Source organism: Maniola jurtina, chromosome 19 (genome assembly GCF_905333055.1).
Source record: "Maniola jurtina chromosome 19, ilManJurt1.1, whole genome shotgun sequence".
In the NCBI taxonomy this organism is placed as follows: domain Eukaryota; kingdom Metazoa; phylum Arthropoda; class Insecta; order Lepidoptera; family Nymphalidae; genus Maniola; species Maniola jurtina.
The window spans coordinates 6,170,810-6,189,822 of record NC_060047.1 but is presented as its reverse complement, the minus strand read 5'-3'; the positions used below and the strand labels follow the sequence as shown (position 1 = coordinate 6,189,822).

General features: G+C 36.1%; 2 protein-coding genes across 10 annotated transcripts in view; one reads left to right on the top strand and one right to left on the bottom strand.

The window, feature by feature from the left end:
• LOC123875122 (phosphofurin acidic cluster sorting protein 1) overlaps positions 1-19,013 on the top strand; it is a 126,231-nt gene that overhangs the window by 63,854 nt on the left and 43,364 nt on the right. The window lies entirely within an intron of this gene.
• Positions 3,899-12,816, bottom strand: LOC123875143 (NADH-quinone oxidoreductase subunit B 2-like). The gene is made up of 5 exons (XM_045920825.1): positions 12,638-12,816; positions 12,002-12,233; positions 5,431-5,558; positions 4,540-4,765; positions 3,899-4,152 (listed from the first exon to the last, which is right to left on the bottom strand). The coding sequence occupies exons 1-5, from the start codon at positions 12,679-12,681 to the stop codon at positions 4,036-4,038; spliced, it is 747 nt and encodes a 248-aa protein (XP_045776781.1). The 5' UTR covers positions 12,682-12,816; the 3' UTR covers positions 3,899-4,035.

The window sequence follows — 19,013 nt, the reverse complement described above, 5'->3', positions numbered from 1 at the left end:
GTAGAAGAACGAAAGGAGACCGATATAACTCAAAAGATTAGCAAGCTGAAGTGGCAGCGAGCGTTTCATTTCTGTCGCAGAACCGACCACCTGAAGAAGGCGGCGGGAAGAGGGTGGACGAGGAAGGCGGAGGATCGTGTTTAGTGGTTAGTTATGTTGGAAATAACACGAAGGGTCTCTTAGGTACTAGGCCGTATTGTGGGACCTCCAGTATATCGTAGCTCTATAGTTTTAAAGCACGATGCGCTCTCCGGAACTAGAAAAGAAAGTAGAACAATTTTATCCCATTGCTTGTACGTGACTTCGCGTAATTTAATTTACAAGTATAGGTAGGTAGAGAGACAGTATATGTATATGTACAGAGACCTCTTATTTATTTAGCTGTGTAATAATATCCCACCAAAAACATTTCATGTAAAAAGGTTGCCAAGACTCACAAGTTCATAATGCTTTCACTGTTAAAAAGTTATGAGATCTCTAGTAGAGCCAAGCCCCTAGCTGAGCTTAGAATTGCGCTGGCCATGGGACCTATCCCAAGTCCAAAGTATATAGCTCTTAAATGCTCTTGAGTATATCACATTTATAACAATAAAGAACAAATAACTCTACTTACAAGCTCTGATTCTACAAACCCTAATTCTTGGTTAAAAAAGGACGGCTTGGCCGTTTAATGTTCGTGGAACTTTTATCTGATATGACATTTAAGCCCGGAATAGCTTGTGCGACAATCATGAAGTATAATACAAATTAGTAATTGTCGAACAAACTATTCCTTATGGCCTTAATATAATATGTTATGTCATGTAATAGTTTCACGAACATTAAACGGCCAAGCCGTACTTTTTTAACCAAGATTTAGGGTTTGTAAAATCAGAGCTTGTAAGTAGAGTTATTTGTTCTTTATTGTTATAAATGTGATATACTCAAGAGCATTTAAGAGCTATATACTTTGGACTTGGGATAGGTCCCATGGCCAGCGCAATTCTAAGCTCAGCTAGGGGCTTGGCTCTACTAGAGATCTCATAACTTTTTAACAGTGAAAGCATTATGAACTTGTGAGTCTTGGCAACCTTTTTACATGAAATGTTTTTGGTGGGATTTCATTTCTTTTTGGCAGGTGCCCTAGATTTTTTTTTGGATCTATTTTTTGTAGGTACCTACATCATTTTCATGGCCCGCTCTCTATCGTTACCTCTTTTTTTAAAAGCTTTTATTCCACTTGCAATGTATGTAACTATGTTTGTTTGGGTGGAATCTTGCAACTCAATTTTAAAGCAGATATATCAAATTTCAGTCTTTTAGGACTTCAGGAAACACATTTTTTAAATGTACAGACTGGGAAAAGTTTATTTTCCTGTTGTTTGAATGAAATCCCTAGCCTACATACCAAATTTCAGTCTTCTAGGACTTAGGGAAGTACTTTAAAACTTTTGACTAGAGGGGTTTTGAATGGCAATAAATCTGAAACCATAACAGGTAGACAATTGATACTTGGTACGTTTGATAAGTCTGTCAAGGACATATTATGCTGAAAATATCAGCATTCTAGCGATAGACTTTACAAATAATTTGCTTCCCCCATACGTGGGAGTGGAGGGGGAAAATTTTGAATTTCTTAATTTTCCTGTAGTTTGTATGCAATTTTTAGTGTACACACCAAATTTCAGTCTTCTAGGACTTCGGGAAGTACCCTAGAATTACAGACTAGAAGTTTTGACTGTCAATAAATCTGAAACTATAAAAGCTAGACAATTGGTACTCAATGCGTTTAATAAATCTGCCAAGGACATCTTATCCTGAAAATATCAGCATTCTAGCGACAGAATTTACAGATTTGCTTCACCCATAAGAGGCGTAGAGGGGGGCATTTCCAATTTCTTAATTTTCCTGTAGTTTGTAGTCAATTTCTAGTCTACATACCAAATTTCAGTCTTCTAGGACTTCGGGAAGTACCTTAGAGGTTTTGAGTAGAGGTTTTGATGATCATCAGTGAGGGACGAAATCGGCGTATTTTAGGTATCAATAAATCTGTAACCATAAAAGCTAGATATTTGATACTTGGTATATTTGGTAAATTTGCTGAGGACACCTTATACTGAAAATTTCAGCTTTCTAGCGTCATCCAGACCGAAGTTATGACGGGTCGAAAATACGGCGAAACACTTCGAGAAAAAGGTACGTAGCGCCCCGGCCGCCGTTTGGCTCGTCTTGGCGGGGGCACTGCCGTGCCCCCTGATTATGGAATTAGCATAATGCTTTGTTTGTATTAATAAAATCCATTCGGAACATTCGTATACAAAACGATGTAGTCTTAAGAGACAAAGTGGATCAATGTAACTGACTCACACGTGCCACTGTCTAACGCTGGCCACACACGATCAAGTTTACCGTCAAGTTTGCAGCGGACTTGGAGTGGCGTCTAAGCAACTGATAGCCATACACCGTCAAGTTTACTGGACGAGCGCCGCTTCAAGTATGGCCACCTACCCATCTACCTACTGTACCGACTGTAACTAGCCTCTGTACCATATAAAGGTACTTTATGCTGAGAGCAGTTATTTTAATGAAGCATATATTTTATACGAATGTACATTTTGTGTTCGTAGTTTTAGACTTTAGATGAAAGGCAAGATTAAATCAAAGTCATCTTGTCAAATCATAATCAAATCTTTATTTTTATAATTTTTATGATAGTGTTTTCTCTACACTTCAAGGAAATTTCTAAATAATAATAATAATTTTTCAATACATATAATAAATTGCGAAACCTGCAGGATTCGAATCTGGGTTTGCGCCCGAACATCATAATCAAATTATCTTAATCATATCTAGCCTATATAGAAAGATCAATTCTAAAACATTCCACATACATGCCGCTTCTTACTTAATAATAAATCTAAAGTTAATTTTAAGCCGAAGTTAGGATTTATAACCAGGGCTCCTACGTGCACTGCGTAATACAAACTGTTGTATAAAGGACTATTTCTTTGAAATAAACAGCAACTATTACGTAATTTTATCGATGGATAGGATCAAAGAATAAATCTAAGGTTATCCTATCTCTCTTGATAGAAAGTAGATCAATTTAAAACCAGGGCTCGCACGTGCCGCTGCGTAATGAAACCCGCCTACGAGCGTACTGTGCCTACAATGTTCATAAAACGTTTAGGTATAATTTGTTTGTTCAAACATAATTCTATGTATAAAAGTGCTTAACTATGACAAAGATACTACTATAATCTAAACTTTAAGGTTTAGTTGCATGACAGGCGGTTAAAGTTACGTTATCGTTAAACTTTGATCGCCAATAGAAGCTATAGTCAAGCAGCACAAGTCAAGGTTCATTAACTAAGTGTTTTAACTTTAATATGTATTATGAATAAGGACTTGTGCAAACCATTTTGCTTTTTACTGGTGACTTTTTAATGGTAACCGTTGCATCTTAGTAGCAAAACGATCCATTTAGAACCCCATAAACCACAAATGGGCAGTGAATAAACTGTCCAAAGCAAATTCTAAATCAATAAGGTTGTTTCACTTGCTGTCTGCTCTATTAATCTCGGGTAGTAATTAATCGAAGGATGTTTGGGGAAAGATTTTGAGTGAGCACAGAAGGCTCTTCTAGTCTAGGAAAAAGGACGAGTACCTTCAAGGCAAGAGTGAATAGGGATTTTCTAGGCAAGCGCACTCCAACTTAGACCTCATCACTGCTCTCTTTATACAATAAAAACCCTTTCATACAATAAAAACCCCATAATATGATACCCCGTTTGGTATAGTTGGTTAGCTTACTTTACTAGTACTGACAGGCAGACAACAAAGTGATCCTATAAGAGTTCCGTTTTTCTTTTTGAGGTACGGAACCCTAAAAAAAAGAGTATCAAATATCAATCAATGTTTCCATTCAACAATGTTAAATAATATTTCAAATTGATCGGAGAAGAACGAATGTTTCTATTAACCAATGTAAGTTTAATAATAATATAATTATATTTCGTAATGTTATATTCCAACAATGAAGGACAATCATAATATTCAATGGCGATACCAAGTCTGGCACATCCGCATACGCTTGACCTTCTTCTGAAGCTGCAGCATGGCATACAACAGAGCTTCCGCTGTTGGGGGGCATCCGGGAACGTAGATATCAACCTAGATTTATGGATTCGTGTATAACCCGATTTACTGAGAGTGGTGTGGCCTAATTGTGACTACGCTGTCTAACCCAAATCAGTGACTGGATTACCGATTTTGATGGTCTGAATTTGGCCGTTACATTATCACCGCTAAATCTTCGTAGAGCAGGTTAAAAGTCGTTGTTTTCGGTTACTATCACTAAAGTGGGATAGTAAAAACGTTAGTTTAATCTAGGAATCGAAGCCGTACCTACTTTGTGGCGAATCGTATATGGACGTTACTAGGCTAACCGCATCATTATTCCTAAAAATCCCAATCATGAATGCAAAGAGGCGATTTATTTATACGCATTACCTAAACTTGTGTGTTATAGTGAATTAAAAAAAAAAATCAACACTTTACCGGTATAATTCTGTCAGCACCGCGCACAGTGGAATAGGTATAATGATAATAGCCGCCCCCGTTGGCGCAACTGCCCATGGACACCACCCATTTGGGGTCCGGCATCAAGTCGTAGGTCTTGCGCAGGATAGGCGCCATCTTGTTGGTGACGGTGCCCGCGATGATGATCACGTCGGTCTGACGCGGCGTCCCTCGGAAAACCATACCGTAGCGGTCCATATCATATCTGAGGAAATCAATATTATTATTTTAAAATATAATGATACAATTTTTAACCCCCGACCCAAAAAGAGGAGTGTTATATGTTTGACGTATGTATCTGTTTACCTATCTGTGTATCTGTCTGTGGCATCGTAGCTCCTAAACTAATGAACCGATTTTAATTTAGTATTTTTGTTTAAAAGGTGGCTTGATCGAGAGTGTTCTTAGCTATAATCCAAGAAAATCGGTTCAGCTGTTTGAAAGTTATCAGCTCTTTTCTAGTTACTGTAACCTTCACTTGTCGGGGGTGTTATAAATTTTTAATTTACACTTGTTATAATAGTCTATCTATGTCTTTATAAAAGTTTCTGTTTAAGTTTCAACCATGCAAAAGTTTTTCATTAGGGGGTGACCTAACTTTGACCATCCAACGAAAAAGGTTATAGAGGAAAATGATACGGTAGAAGAAAATCTTGGCTTAGAAATATACCTACTGGACTGGGATACCTAGTCAATGCTAGAGCACGACATTTCTGTTTAGCGAAAGAAGGGGTTATTCGCAATTTTTTATACACATATTAACATAACAGTTTTATGTACCATACCCTTGTTCGATTTAAATATATGACATCATGTTAATATTCTTTGATCGCGTTATAATTACAAGTGAAGATAATAAAGGGTTATTACCTTGGTCCAGCATAATGCATCATCTCCAAAGCACAGCAGGCAAGACCGAATGTCAGAGGCCACATAGAGCCTTTTCTTCCCCAGTTGAGAATGTCGTCAACTCTGGCAACTACCCACTCGACAGTTGACTGAAAAAGTTAGTCATCCATACTTATTATCCGTATACATGTTAACTCCACCATACTTATTTATTTCTTTGGAAAACTTTATTGCACACACAAACATAATACAGAAAACAGAAGAAACTATACTAGGTGGTACAAAAGCGGCCTTATTGCTATAGCAATCTCTTACAGGCAACCTTTGGTATACGGATTACTTATAATATTATTACTAGCTGTGCCCGCGACTTCGTTCGCGTGGAATAGCTCTCAGCGCGCTTTATATAGCCACGGACGCTCAGGCGCGAGGCGTGTAGTACATACTCTGTTCGTTAAAAATGTTCGCCGTGATTCTTTAAATTGACATAACTTTTTTATTTATGAACCGATTGACATGAAATAAACACTAAATGTTAAGTGAAGCTTACTACAATATATTAGTGAAAACCGTATCTAAATCGAATAAGCCGTTTCTGATATTAGCGTGCACAGACAAACAGACAAAAAAAATTAATTACAATTTCGGGTTCGGCATCGATATAATAACAACCCCTGCTACTTTTTTTTATATATTTCCATTGTACAGACACCACTTTTCTACAATTTTATTATATGTATAGATAAAAGCGAAATACAGTCTGTTTGTTTGCTAGCTTTTTATGGTCCATCTGTTTAACGTTTTTAACGTTTAGTACAGAGATAGCTTACATTCTAAGGAGGGCTACTTTTTGTTTCAAAATCAAAAAGTCTGATAAAATTCACGGGATTCTGATAAAATTTATATCCATGTGGATGAAGTCGAGAGCATCATCTAGTTATTAGTAATATTATTACTATGTAATACACATCCCTGCAAAAGCGTTATGCTTGTTCCATCCGGCACGTGTTAAGCTCGTAACTGTGAAATGTGGAGCACGCTTCGTGGCCCCTTTGACGTGGTACCAGAATCAGAACCGACAAAAATCGAGATCACGCGCAAAACCCTAATTAATATGCGATTTACATGAGATAAGCTCGCGAATGAAGAACGCAAAGTACAATCGATCAAAGAAGAAAATAAGTAAAACTGAGTAGAAACATAGTACGTCTAAAGTCTTATCAGAACTTCGGACTTGTTGTTTTTGATTGGTTTGTATTAGCTAAATTACTGTAGCATTCCATTCGGGGTATTCGTTACCATGAAATACAAAAATAATACAATTTACTAAAATAACGGCCACAAGGGCTTTCTCAATGTTATTCCGTCAGTTGTACCTACATCATTATCGTTTGCTAGAAGTTATTTTGTATAGGATATCGCAAGTGGGTAAGAGAATATTGTGGTTAGGGTAAACCACTAAAGTAGGTATCTACATTCCTTTATGTAACGCTCAATCTCTCATTTACCACAAAAGTAATGTATTTTAAATATCATCAATCGTACATTTATGAAAATCCAATGAAAGCTTTTATACATGTACACAACGATTGTGTTAAACGCGAATTATGTGAAATTATCGGAATCTCTACTGTTCAAGGCAAAATGGCGTGACACTGCGGTTTCGTCTGCCAAAATAATATGGAGATGTGTCAAATCTCTTTTCTATATACACAATACGCGTTCACATTTATCTTTAAATTACCACATTTCTCGAACAAATTCTGCAGCAATGGATAGAGATTTACAATCGGGGGTCTCGTCCCAACTTCCATTAGCAAGATAGGCGGGTAGAGTCCAATTTCTTGCGTAATTGAATTGAAACAGGGTGGAGGACAGTTCAAGGTGACATAAGTTTGGGAGTGTTAAACGATTTGTAGCTGTTTGTAGACAGTACTTAGCTGTGACTCACGAGGTGTCACACTGGGAAACGTGTGATAAAAATACCTATTTAGCGCAGTGATAAAATGTGCATAAAAACTACATCGAATACAATAGATGTCGAGCACCCATTGTAGCCTTACAGTTGCTAATGTTTGATGTAATAACGGTATAAATGATATACTTACAATTATATGATCAGTTACTAAGCGAATTTTCCTCAGTAATCTTTCCAATCCACTTAAGTAAAATTTTGATTCTTAAGCTCATTAAGTTTTTTGTATATATTTTGCACACTAAAGATCTTTATTGACAACTAGCTGATGCCCGCAGCTTCGCCCGCGTGGATTGGTCAGATCCCCTGCAGCCTCAGGATTGAGGACTTGGAATCCAATTTTTTTATGAAACAATGTCGCAAAGTTCCTCTATCGATTAAAAAAGAAACGACGCAAATCGGTTCAGAAATATCGGATATTTCGGTGTACATAGATAGAAAAACACAACTCCCTTTTTGAAAGTCGGTTAAAAAAGTAGCCTATGTTACTCCCTGGTCAATTTTCTACTTGTCTGTGAAAATCCCGTCAAAATCGGTTCAGCCGTTCCGAAGATTAGCCTTTTCAAACAGACAGACAGACAGACAAAAATTTTAAAAACGTGTGATTCAGTTATGGTATCGTTCAAATAACCATATGACCTTAATATGCGGTAGTTATTTCGAAATTACTCCAATTTTATTTATTAGTAAGTATAGATAAACTCCCCATATTGACAATATACTCCCCATATACCATGTAATTCCAATTTCCATAATTTGTTCTCATGTTTGACATAAATTGCCTCTTTACCATAATTTACACTATTGTTTACTATTTTCTTCAAGATATGTGTGATATGTTAATCCTACTGGAAAACGATCATAGTTCACAGATTCTATTGTATGGTATTTATTTGACTGTCAGTCAGCTAGTGTCTACTGTAGGGACCCAAACGAAACTCATAATGTGGACCAATTCAAAGTAACATATTATACCGTACAGAATTATTCTCTTTGTTCCATTCATCGTAGTTTGAATTGTTTTCCGCTGTCTGGTATTATAAAGCTCCACGAACGCGAATGATTACTGTTATTTGTTGTTAGGCTTTATTACTGTCTACTTCTGTTCATATTTTCTTTTTAGGCTGACTACTGCATTCTTTATGAAAGCTTACTTTGAAAGAACAGTTTTTCAGTTTTTTTTTTAAATTTATAAATCTTCATCACAGATTTTAAAAATCTTACAATAATTTATGTCAGCGCTATAATAATGCTAAAAAAGGTAGAATTTCCTCGTTGGAGATCTTGAATTTTAAGGTGTTCGTAAGTTTGTAAGGGTCTCTTAATCGGATTGTCGTATCTCCTAGCACAATTTGCGTTCTTAGTTGGGGGTAAGGGGAATATTGATAATTTTACACGGGCTATTATTCTCTAAAAATAATAGTAATACCTAGTAAGTCAAGGCATTTACTAGGATTACATAAAGCTGTAAGTCATGTTTCCGTCTTTCGCAGCTGGAATAACTTCCCGCCGCCCCAGATCACACGCCTCTTTGGACACGAATGGCTATTTGCTTTTATGTAGCGTGCTTTAAACCTTTGTACCCTTCGTAATATTACTATTGTACTCCGTATATTATGCTTTTATTTTGCCAGATGCATAGTTTAGGCTGTACTAAATAATAATAAAATTCTTTGTTACATAATACTTGCGTCTTTAAATTTGCATAATACATAATATTATATTCTGGCATCTGTGGCAACGTTGAGCTTCCCGGGATGCACTCCTGTCTTCACTCTTCAGGATGCAAGTATCTGTGTGACGTTTCACCAAGATCAGATCACAGTTTAATCCTTTTGAGAATTTAAATTATATTTATTTCATGTAGGTCAACTTATGGCTTTGGTGACTCTACTTAATAGCGGTTTGGAAGGCAAAAGAACAGGCAAGCATAATTTTATAGTCCTCGCACCTGCACTAAAAAAGTAGTTTAAAAGTCTGGGTTATCTTTTTATAGTAATTCAAATTTCAATTTCAACAAAATCGTTCGGGTTACAACACAAATCTATTTCTCGAAAAGAAGCAAAACTATAGCACAAGTTGTGCGCATTTCATTTTATTTGCAGACTATATTTTCCATTCGAATATTCTAAACCTAACATAACTACGCAGAGAGAGCCTGACGCAGTTTTAGCGTAGGGCTGCCAAACTTTGTTGAACGGATAATATAGAAAATAAATATCTGTTAGTTACAGACCTCTGTATTCGCTGATCGTTCATCCGGTTGAGTTGAATATTATTACAGTTGTTATTGGGACTTGCCGCAAGATTTCTGACATAGTATTCCTTAATATTTTAACGTTGTGTTTCCGATATTTCTCCCTTCAATTCAACATTGTTTTTGCGGTATGCTCCTCTTCTTTCTCAAAGTATGGCTCATCTACATGTACTTACCTAAGTTTAATTGGAATGCAATGCTATACCTAAGCATTAGATCCGGCTTGTTGCTTTTAGGTGTGCAACAACGAGGAAAAAACATTAAAAAAAAACTAAAACCACAACTGTACCAACCCTTACGTAAGCTTAGAAGTAGGGACTCTAGGATACTTATGACTCCATTTTGCCTTTTATCCTTCAAACAACCCCAACCATTCGGAGCAGGAATTATTATTAAAGTAAAAGCTTTATACTGTGATGACCTAGTGGTTACGACGTCCGCCTCGTAATCGTAGGTCGGGGGTTCGATCCCAGGAACGCACCTCTAACTTTTCAGAGTTATGTGCGTTTTAAGTAATAAATATTACTTGCTTTAGCGTTGAAGGAAAACATGCCTTAGTTCTCCATAATGTTCTCAGAGGTGTGTGAAGTCTGCTAATCCGCACTCGGTCATCGTGGTAAACCATGACCAACACCCTTCTCACACTGAAAGAAGACCCTTGCTCTGTAGGGAGCCGGCGATGCATTGATCATGATGATGATGATAATGAAAATAATCTATGTAATGACTTTTGAAAGTAGACTCCGATTTTATTACTCTTTTACGATTATTCGCGATGGATTTTTATTGCAAGCAAGCACTTAGGTAATTTTTACCGACTTCCCAAAAAAAAGGAGATTCACAATTCGCTACGCGTTTTTTCTCCGAGATTTCTGAACCAATTTGCGTGAAGCTGGATAAAAAACTACTGAGCCAAAGTTAATTGAATTTAAATGGTAATTAAGATCATTTCGAGTCGAAAGCTTCCTCTAACGATTAAATATAAAAATCTTTATATCACGGAAATCTTGGAAAAATACGCTCCGAATTGAGAGCCTCGGAGAGAGAGAAGTCGGTTAATAACATTTTTTGTTTTTAAATCGGGCGATTGACTGTCTATCGTTAGTTATTTTACTATGCACCACTAGTCACTGTAGTTTAAAATAAAAACTACATTATAATTTCGTATTGAATCAAGAATACACTAAAAAATAAAAACCTTAAAAGCGATCTTTCTCCATCAAGTAAAATAAAATTTGTGCGGGTATTTTATTTCAACGATCTGAATAATCTCTGCAGTCTGCATCGAATGGGCTGAGTTAGTTCGCAAGTTTAAAAGAGGGCTGAAATCGCTAGCGAGCGTCGATGCTTAGGGTTGGCATCTTCGATCTAGCATATTATTCCCCGTTAAAATCTGGGTCTTATTACAAACTTAATTTAACACAAACTGTGTACCTATATTAAAAGTGAAACTGCCTCAATTATGTCAACTTACAACTAAACAAACCCCTGAGTCCAGGACTCCAGGAGCAGGAAACGGAAAAGATTTTCAAAAATTCTACCTAAGTAAAGCAGGCGTATAATAAAGCCTGAGATAAACAGAACTCGCGACGACAACGCGGCGTGATGCCAGACAGATGAGGCATACAAGGAACTCATTGATATCGGAGGAATCTACCTAGGAACTGAATAAAGCATATCAATGTGCTACGCGTGACACCTGGCGTATTGTTGCAGCTCTAAGTGTGTAGTGGTATATGCTTTCATTCAGTTGCTTGTAAATTGTATTTCATTGAACACGTGTCGCCTTCGTCTTCTGTGTATTGAATTCTTATATACATACTAAAGTATTCTATCTGCTTTAGTCCTAAGCCCTTTTTGGTCTTCAGATTTCAGTCCAACCCGTAAACGGTTAGCAATGGCTTACATTTTAATAAAATATCACGTTCTAAATAATACGACTTCGTCCGCGTGGATGTAAAAATCTCGCGGAAACCCTTCGATTTTCCGCGATAAAAAGTAGCCTGTGTTAATAATTCAAGCTATAAGCTATCAACTACAGTAGGGCTACAAAGCTATAATAGGGTTCACTCATCGTGGCGTGGATATATTTTTAATCCCCAAAAAGAGGTGGTGTTATAAGTTTGACGTGTGTATCTGTCTGTGGCATCATAGCTCCGAAACTAATGAACCGATTTTAATTTGGTTTTTTTTTTGTTTGAAAGGTGGCTTGATCGAGAGTATTCTTAGCTATAATTGAAGAAAATCGGTTCAGCCGTTTGAAAGTTATTAGCTCTTTTCTAGTTTTCTTATAGAGTTTTTTTGACGGGGGTTTTTAAATTTTGAATTATATATTATTAACTTATTAGGATTTTATTTACCTGGCCAGGAAAGTGAAATGGCGAATATCTTCGGGTCTCGCCGACTTTATACGTTTTCCATCCATGCGGTTGTACTGGGGGATGTTTCTGACTCGGCCTTTTCGGCGGGAAGCCTCCGACTTTTTTGGTTTCAGTGTCTTTTCCCCCACAAATAGAGACATTTTTCGTCGTGTGGGATTTGTTACAATACTTTTTAGCACCAAGTAATATTTTGTTAGGCTGCAACTGGTTTCTACGACATAAGAATCGTTGTCGAGTTAATTAGGTCAGCAACTCCCTATATCGTTATTGATCTAAATTGTATACGAGTGTACATTCAGACGACCCACACCACCACCATATCATAGCGGCAGAAAGTCCCTAGGCGTGAATCATCTCGTTGCCGTTTCCGTGAGTTCCGTTGAAGTAGCCACAGATTATGGATGGTCCTTTGATTATAATAAAAACCGACAAATCAAGATAAGTTAATAACTAATTTATCTTAAGTGGTGACGAATTCTATAGTGGAGCCCAAAGTGATCGTATAGGTAAGGGTTCTGTTTTTCCTTTTGAGGTACGGAACCCTAGTAAAAGGCTCCAAAGTGTTGACTTCAAGTTGACTTTGATCCACTTTCGTAAAAAAAGTAGCTATCTTACCTGTGTATGAAGTTATGCATATAATAATCCGTTATCCGTATCATGTTATTTAATTTATATTTCTAAGGTTTTGCTAGCGCCTAAAATTATTAATATCTTGTAAAAGCTCGATAACTCGTACAACAAAATTGTTTAAAGGTAATCAATAATATTATTTGACTTTATTGACAACTTGCAGACTGAAGCTGAATGATGTCTGGTTTTTTTTTTAATTTCCATTCATAAAAGCTGCACATATTTTTCGATATATGTTTCAACCTTTTTTATGACTAAATTGAGCTGTGTGCAGACTAGCTTAAAGGTGCCAACGAAAAATTGCCATTTTGTTCTTTTAGTTACTAATCATAAATTGGAATTGTGGATTCCAATTTACGATTTATGTGAACCATGTCTTTTAACGGTTTTTACTTTTTAGTCATGTCGAGTGGTTAGCCTAATCATTAACCTCTTTTACTCCTCTTTTTCTGAGCTTGAGACCTAGTAAGCCGGAAGTGCAGGATTAGAATATGAGTGTCAGCTAGATTTCACATTACATTGTAGTATTTTACATTGTGTTACCTGCATGAGTTGTGTGTGCCCGTAAGTGGTGTGTCACACTGAATAAGACTGTTATACTATTGTATTTTTAAGTGTTTTGTGAACATGCTGTGGGCGTACCTTATAATATTAAATAAATAAATAAATAAATAAATAGATTGCTAGCAAGTTTGATTTGAGACATAGACAATTGCAACTTGTATTCACCACAACATACACGGAGTTTCTGTAAGTAGATACATCTTCGATAACCCGTGGAGAATTACTCTGTACCTACACAATATTGTTACGCAGCTCACGTCGTCTTTAGAAGCGCTTATTATTCTGCGCTGTAGGCGCTAAGATCACTGTTTTTATCAGCGAAACTTGTTCTATTAAAAATCCTTTTTTGTTCAGCTATTCGTCCCTTTTCCGAAAATATGTTTTGAAAGTTCGATTAAAAAGGATCAAAACATATTTTACATTAAAAAATACTTGATAGGAATTTAATTAAACCTCTGCATGTTACAGGATTTATGCCATGGAAATGCGTTTGTTTTATCCATTTAACCAATGCATTTAATTGTGAAGCTCTAACATAATATTACCTATATGAGTATATTCATTCGAAGATATGAATGTTTCACACGTACAGGGATTTACTGTCAGCAGATTTACATTCGACATTTTATAGCATTCCCTCACAAATGTTATCTCTATTAAAACTTATAATAAAATTGAGCGTGAGCTTGTCTCAGGTTAATAGCTCCTTTTCTCCGAAGGCATCCAAGCAAATTGTGGCTTGTGTCACAACGTAATCGCATCATCTCCGGGCCTGAAGGCACAATATCCCTAATGACGTAGAAATAAGCTTTCACCACAACTAATTAGATCTGTAATGGAAAATTAACTAGTGTAAGAGCAAGTACTCTACTACTACTATCATCACATTTTTGTTTCTGCTAGCTGTGCATTATTATGTACTTTTCTCAAAGAGGATCATGGGTCTCTTTCAAAAATACTGTTGTTTTTTGCACTATCATATTTTATGCTGTGCTCTATTAAATACCTTCGTACCTTTAAGGTATATTTAGTAGATTAAGTAAGGATTTAGGTTAGGTTTAGGTCAAATAGGTTTTCCAAAAATCCAAGGTTGTCGCGGTTTGATTTTTGCTGCTTGCCAAAGGGAAATACCAAAATGCATTTCGTTGCTAGAGCCCTTTCCTTTAACCAGAACGTAACCGACTTTTCCTTTGAAGCCAGACTCATTAAAACTGAAGTGTCTATTAAAGCTGACCTGCTACAATTATGTTGCATGAAAATGAGGTAAAGTTGAAGCAATTTAAAACATCTTACGGCATCCTAGAGCTCCTGAACCCGTTGCTCGAGTTTATTCATTTCTTCGTCATTAAAGCATAATAAAGCCTTTTATATAGATGAGAGACATTTTCGAAAGTTTATGAAAGTTGGCGCACGGTCCGGTTTATTTGTTTTTAGAGTTCCGTACCCAAAGAGTAAAAACTGAGCTCTATTAATGCCACTCTGCTGTCTGTCTGTCTGTCTGTTGTCACAAGTCTCTAGCTCATAGACGAAATGAGTTACAAACCTGAAATTTGGGTATTTGGTGTAGAACTTTGACCCAAAATTTATTGAATTAGAAATTCAATAAAAAAAATTTTTCAGGGGGGCTCTCATTACATGTAAAAGAAGTCGGATTTTTTTTTACCCTAGCATGTGCGGTATCATTGTGTAGTGCTCATTGAGTATAGTTCAAAGATATTTTTTTATCTCAAAAAAATAAGGAAATGGGGGCCATCAAAGTTGTCAGTTTTAGACCATTTTTGTGACGGGGGCTATCTCAAAAACTAATCTAGTTAGGAACATGAAAATTTGGAGTATTATGTACCATATATTATACTGTGCTTAAAAACAAAAATACTGAAAACAAAGATTTATTAAACAATTAAACGATTTATTAAATAGTTTGAAAGTTGTGACCAAAACAGACGAACATTTTTTGGGTTTTTCTTTCACTATTTATTGTGCGATGTTCTAAAATTTCATTGTTCATTTTTTCATCGTTGTTCTGGAACTTGTTCTGGAACTTGTTCTGGAAAAGAAATATATCATACACCCAAAATATGAGGTTCACAATTATGTACGGAACCGTAAACGAGCGAGGCCGGACTCGTACTTGACCGGTTTTTGAACTTATTTCGGAACTTATTTCAACGTAGCTTGCTGTCACGAATAAAATATGAGTCGCAAAACTTTTATGGTCGTCAATTCAAAATCCTATTCCTACTTGCTAGTTATTAGTTTGCGAGCTTGTCGCAATATTGTATATTCCGATTTAATTTTACTTCTGCATTTATATTAGAAATATATGAACCTCTCGGCTAACAAAATAACCTATTTCCATTTTCAATATTCAAGGAATTTCACTATGTCGAGACCGCAAGAAAAATAAAGTCTGAGACGCAAATCGAGGCTTGCATCCAGCTATATACCTACCTACGCCGTCCTTGCACTTTAAGAGCCCGGCAGGGATTTTAGCGGAATATAGCGAGCAAAAATGGCGATTTGTCCGTGCAGATATTATATCACGCATGCTACGCATATGCAATTTATGCGCAAAACTATTCAATCAAATGTTCAATCAAATCAAATGTTAAAAATACAAATGAACGAATGGTCTTATACATATACGAAAACTAAATAACACATGCCATATTCATGCAGATCCTAAACACATTCTTAGCGCGTTTCACTCCCCTATTGGAACATCATTTCCACTGAATACTGCTTTTGCTTATAGATTCACGTTTTCGGTTTAAGCTGTACTGTATCCCAGGTTCAGTAGGTATACATATCAATTTTATGACTGTTTTATGTGTATTAATTGTGACTGATTGCTTTCGAAAATTTCGACATCATCTCTAGTGGTTTTTGGGTGGTATGCGCATAAATAAATAATACTCATAACAGATAAATTAATCAAACTGTTACAATTTATTATTATAATAGAGAAGATAAATCGCCTGTGGTCATGGGCTGATGTCCAGAAAACGTTTGAGTGACGAATTGATAAGACAATTCGTGTCAACGGTTCAATATACCAACAATAAATAACGATAGTGTGATACAGTTTGATTCCAACTATATAATATTCCTCTCAACAAAGAAAGAAATAAGTATAATATGTTTTCAATATAATAAACAGCTGCCATGAACTCTGAAAGGTCGTCGTAACATTTCGGGAACACGAAAAAAGGGAAACGAGAGGCGCTAAGCAAAAATACGATAAATCCGTCGCTTGGCGTCGCACGTTACGCACAGTGTATTGTGTTACGCGAAGAATACCTAATTACAAAAATGGGTTTTACTAAATGTTTTACGTGTAATAAAAATATAACTAAGAAAGTTTTTGGTATAGTGTGTAGCAGATGTGAAAAAAGTGTCCACGCTACCCATGAATGTGCGAAGCTGTCCAATAAACAGCTGGCGACTCTTCGAAACACCCCTGGATTAGAATGGAGCTGCGCCGAATGCATATGCAACGTGTCACGCAGATCGTCAACATTTGTTTCTGTGGACGAATCTGACGATGAGGAAGAAGCACCCCTTAGCAAGGACGTAAACTCCAAACTAATCAGTCAGATAACATCGGAGATGAAAAAAATTTTTAAGAAAGAATTCGAGGACTTCAAGAAAGAATTTGAAATTTCGCTCAATTTTCTAGGTGAACAGATGTCGAGTTTGGAAGAGTGTGTTAAAGGTCAAGAAAGTAGAATTAGAGTGCTAGAAAACAAAAATAACGAACTTCAAAACAAAAATAAGAACCTTGAACTTCGAGTAGTCTGCGTTGAGACCCAGATGCAGGAAATGGAACAAAAAGCACTTTTGAATTCCTTGGAAATATCTGGACTACCTGAAGTGGCTATACAAAAACCCCTGGAAACTATGAAATCTGTTGCCACCAAGCTTAAGGTGGCCATAGACGATGTAAAATCCACCCGCTGCATGCCAATCCGTAAAGATCACCCGTGTTCCCTTCTCGTGGAATTACATACGATAAAGTCCCGCGAACAATGGATTTCCGCGGCCAAGCAAGTGACTCCTACAGTTGGTGACATTGTAACTAATGCATTGCACGAAGTGGCTAAAAATCCAGTTTTTATTCGTGAAGCCCTAACACCGCATAATAAAATGTTGTTGTATAACGCTAAAAAAAATCTACGTCCAACATATGAATTTATCTGGTGTAAAAATGGTAAAGTTTTTGCAAGGAAAACAAAGGAAAGTAAAGTGCATTTAATTAGATCCATGTCGGATATTGAATCCCTAACCAAATAACGTGAGTACCTACCTACCTACCTGCACTTATTTATATTATAAATATTAGTTATTCAAGTATTTCATTATTTTCATTTCAAAAGATATTTTTGCATATAAATTGTAATGGATAGTAATTATATACAATCACCTGAAATAACTGAATACTTTGATTGTTTAAATTGCAACAACTTTATCAAAAAACTTCCGAATTGTCACATTAATCTCTTAGCTATACATATTAATATACGTTCAATAACAAAAAACTACGCTAAGTTGCTGCATCTAATAGAAATAAGTTTACATCCCATCGATATAATAATATTAACCGAAGTAGGTATAGCACAGAATGTCTGTCATTTGTTCAACATTCCTGGCTATAAAATGCATTCACAACTGCGACCGAATAGAAAAGGCGGAGGTGTTATCGTGTATATAAGGAACTATTTAAAATTTACTTATATGACCTATAGTTCACAAACATTTGAGTCGATAATTGGTTCTATTAAAACACCGTGTAATACAGTAATCGCCTTGTGTGCAATTTATAGACCTCCATCTTATAATAAGCAGCTATTTATTAATGAATTGTCACTATTATTAGATAACTTACAGCACTTTGTCAACATTATAGTTATTGGAGATATGAACATAGACCTGAAATTGTCATCCGTAATGAGAGATAAGTATTTAAACCTACTGGCAGAACAGGGTCTGAAGTGTGGTATTAGTGATTATACACGTATTGAAAAAAGATTAAGTTTAACTACAAAATCGTGCATTGATCACATTTTTGTGCGCTCCCACACGGCGGACCCTTGCACGGCTGCGGTCGATACGGTACTGGCGGATCATCGCCTGACCATAATAGCACTATGCAATATTTACGAATCAAGATCACTTAACTTTACTGTAAGCAAGCAAATACCTATTTATGACCCTGTGATATTAGGCGAGGAATTATGTGCGGATTGGTCTCATATTGACAATATGCAGTCCCCGCAGCAAATGTATACTTTCATTTCTGATACTTTTAATAATGCTTATTCAAAGGCAAAGAGAATTATTAATATAAATTCAAAACTACATTGCCAGGCGCCATGGATAAATAAAAATATCATTAATTTGAGTAATAAGCGAGATGAATTGTTTCATAGATGGAAGAAAGATCAAAATAACGTAGTGTTAAGATTAGAATACAATAGGAAAAGAAATAAGGTAAATAAAATAACTGAATACTATAGAAATTTATACTATAAAAAGAAAATAATTAAAAATTTTAATAATTCAAGAAAATTGTGGCAATTACTAAATGATATCGCAGGAAGGATAGTAAGATCAATTGATGAGGTTGTATTAAATGCTTTTAAATCGCTCAGTCGTGTACCACAGCAAATTGCAGACAACTTTGCGACCAACTTTGACACTACCGTGAAAAATATATTGCCGAATTGCAACCAGAACTTATTAAATCTTGGTCAAAACAACACGATACAATCTAATTGTAGCATGTATTTTAGGAAGG